The 3,199-nt window shown below is 39.7% G+C and overlaps 1 protein-coding gene across 1 annotated transcript; it reads left to right on the top strand.

Moving 5' to 3' along the window:
• Positions 1–454: 454 nt before the first annotated feature.
• Positions 455–2,507, top strand: MRPL40 (mitochondrial ribosomal protein L40; the record flags this gene model as incomplete). Its single annotated transcript, XM_009707961.1, has 3 exons — positions 455–538; positions 1,564–1,719; positions 2,079–2,507. Coding segments are annotated over 3 exons (550 nt in total), but the record flags the coding sequence as incomplete, so codon positions are not given.
• Positions 2,508–3,199: the final 692 nt, after the last annotated feature.

The following is a 3,199-nucleotide window of genomic DNA, read 5'->3' as shown; positions in this document are numbered from 1 at the left end:
GGTTCCGCGCCGTGAAAAGCTGGTGCGCCGGCACCTTCGCCGGTTCTGCCTCTCGTGACAGCCGCCGAGATTTGAGAAACAGCATCTCTCTTCTCCTAACTTGAACGGAGGTGATTTTACCTCTCCAAAATCAGCATTTCGAAGAGGCCATTATCAGAGCTTAAGAATCAAATTAGTCTAACCTATTCGCAGATTTTAAAAATGTATCTGCTTCACCCGTCTGTACCCTGTGGATTTACAAGACTGAACAGCACAAATTTTCGGTTTAGTTACCTTGCTGAGGAGTTTGAGGTTATGATCTCTGGGCAAACACTGTATACTGTCATGAATTAAGTAGCCAAGAATGATTTCAAACTCATCATTGTAATTTATGATTAATAATTAGCTCCTGTATTGTGCAGAATCAATGTCATCAAGCTTCTCTTCATGCTTTATGTTCCTTCTCCTTTTTCAGTTCTTGGCTGCCCCAGACGGTTCCATTCCGAGGGAGTCACTGGCAGAGTTCACTGCTGGCGTTCAAGGTATCTCTCCCCATGAGGTCAGTGCAACTTCCATGGAGTTACATAGGAGTGTTTTCATCCTTAGGGGAACACAGATTTTCCCAAGTCCAAATTAACTTTTAACTATAGATGTTTGCTTTTAAGTCACTATATGTAAAAGTAGTTAAGAGCTGTTAGCCTCTTGAGGAGAGTTTAATGGTAACCTATACAATTACTGCTTGATGCTTGTGTGTAGTTGTATGTGCTCCCTCAGCCACAGAATGTGGTTGGAGATGCTTGCATTTATGCTATGCTCCAGAATTCCCTTTTGAAGAATAATGCAAATGAAAGCCTAGCTGAACTGAAAATAGCTTACTATTAAGCAGTATACTAGACAGCCTGCATTTATATATATGCTGCATTTTGGTATCCATTTTTTGTTTTGATGCAACTAGATTTAAAATCTCCTAGTGGCTATCAGGTACCATTGGAGAGACTGTTTCACACCATACAGGTTGTTTGTTCAGTCTGCAAGACAGGAATGATACTCCACAGGTCCACTGCGAGGATTAGTTTGTGTTTGTGGAGCATGCTGTATGTTATCTTGGCTATACCGGATCTGTATGGAGAAGTACAACAGGAGAGTAACATCTGCAGCCTGAATTTGGTTCCAAATGTGGAAATTTTAGAAGCATGTATAACACCACTCTCCTTTAATGTGAGATGACAGGAATATTTGCAGATAAACCTATTACCTGCTCTGCTGCACTCTGAGCTAGTGCAAAACAATTCCAACTCAATTTTTGTGGAGCTTCCTCAGGTCACTCTGATGTTCAGCACAAAATTGGAGGTTGCTTTTCTCAGGCAGGTGCAGTTCTCTCTGCAGAAAATGTCACAAGACATATTACTGTCTCCTGGAAATGGCAATATTTGAATCAATTTAATGGCTGGAAGTTCTATTAAGGAGCAAATTAAGCAATGGGAAGGAACAGTCCTTAGAAAAGTAAAGTGGAAGTGAAAGTTGCTGGTGTTGAATTAAATGACAAAATATCTTCTTTTATTCACATCATCATTTCTCTTGTAGAGCACAACCAAAGAAGAAGAAGAAAGTGGATGTAAAGAGAGAGCAAGCACAGAAGGATCGTATGAAAAAGAAGATTAAAAAGTTGGAAAAAGCTGCCCCAGAAATGATTCCAATTGAAGATTTTATAACACCACTTAAGTACTCAGATAGCAACAGGTAAGTAAGACTGTCTTTCACCATGTGTTTGCATTCATAGGAGAAACACTTCTAAGTTCTTTCTCTGCAAAACTGCAATATAGTGCCAGCCCTGGTACAAAACCTTACTGCTACCAAGACAAAAATGTAGAAAGCAAATTTTATTTGCTTCTGCTAAAAGTAGAAAAAAAATAGTAACATGAATTTCTTGTTAGAATGACTTGAAAACCTCACAGACATTGCATGAATGAAATGTATTCTTTGGGTTTGGCGAGGGGGTGGTGGTTGTTGTTTTGTTATGTTTTTTTCTTTAAAAAAAAAAATTGCTCTTTGAGATGCAGGCTATTTCTCTATTACAGTGTTATTTTATTCTTTATCAGGGTGCGAAGTCTTCCCACTCTGCCATTTGAGGAGACTGAAAGAAGAGTTTTACTTATGAAAAAGTGGTGTTTGTTTAAGCAGAAACAAGATAAGGCAGAAAAGAAAGCAATTCAGACTCTTGTAGAGGCTCAGCAAGAGGCACTAAAGGAACTGCGCCTTGAATCCGAGGAATTGTATCAGGCAGCAATCAGGCGAGATGAGGGGCTTTTCCCCTTTGAGAGAGATGGACCTAATTATACCCCACCACTTCCTGGTTACGATCCTCCTGAAGGAAAATGCGTTGATATCACCAAAGTGTATACACAGTGATGGAGGAGTTTGTTTATCTGGCATGAGCTACTCAGCCAACTGAAGGAGGAAAGAATGGAATAATAATAAACAATTCCTTCTGCGGGTTAAAATACTGTAGGTGCGTGAGTGTAAAAACACATACTAACGAAGTACTAGTTTGTTTGGGTTTTTTAAATGGCTGTCTAGGTGGTAAGACACATAAAACTACACTACTTGACACTCGTGCCATGCTAGAACAAGACAAAGTAGTATTTCACAGAGTATTTTCTTTCTAGGCTTAAATCTCTTATCCTTCCATACACTCCTGAGCAGCATTTTTTTGTTCTGCATAAACCATAACTTGGAAGATTCCTACACTACGAGGAAAGAATGTCCTAGTACAGACTCTGCTGTGATGACTGTAAGGGAGGCAGCAGCTGACTCTCTACTACCTTTCTTTTCAGACTTAGTGAAGTACTTTTGCATCTAAGAGGGAAACAGATGGAAAACATACTGTGACAAAGCCAAAATTGTGGGTTTTTTTCTATATTACCATGTAACTATTGTAACTTAAGTTTCTAAAGGTTTGCCCTAAAACAAAACAGATCTCTCGCCATTCATTTAAACATTTATTTTTGTAATATTTTTGAATACTGCCATCAACACACACCACTATTAGAGAACGGTTCCACAACAGGGCAGCGTTGCAGTTTCAGGGTCTGCAACATCATCCAACCAGGTGAGAAGCTCTTAACCCATGACAATCGTGAATCTGGGAAGTGCCTTTTAAATGCCAGTGGTTGTGATTGTCCTGGACTGGCAGGGAGGAGTCCCAGCTTGCTTTTGTTTT

Source organism: Cariama cristata, unplaced genomic scaffold, assembly GCF_000690535.1.
Source record: "Cariama cristata isolate BGI_N322 unplaced genomic scaffold, ASM69053v1 Scaffold33970, whole genome shotgun sequence".
Classification (NCBI taxonomy): Eukaryota; Metazoa; Chordata; class Aves; order Cariamiformes; family Cariamidae; genus Cariama; species Cariama cristata.
This window is presented reverse-complemented; position numbering and strand designations above follow the sequence as displayed.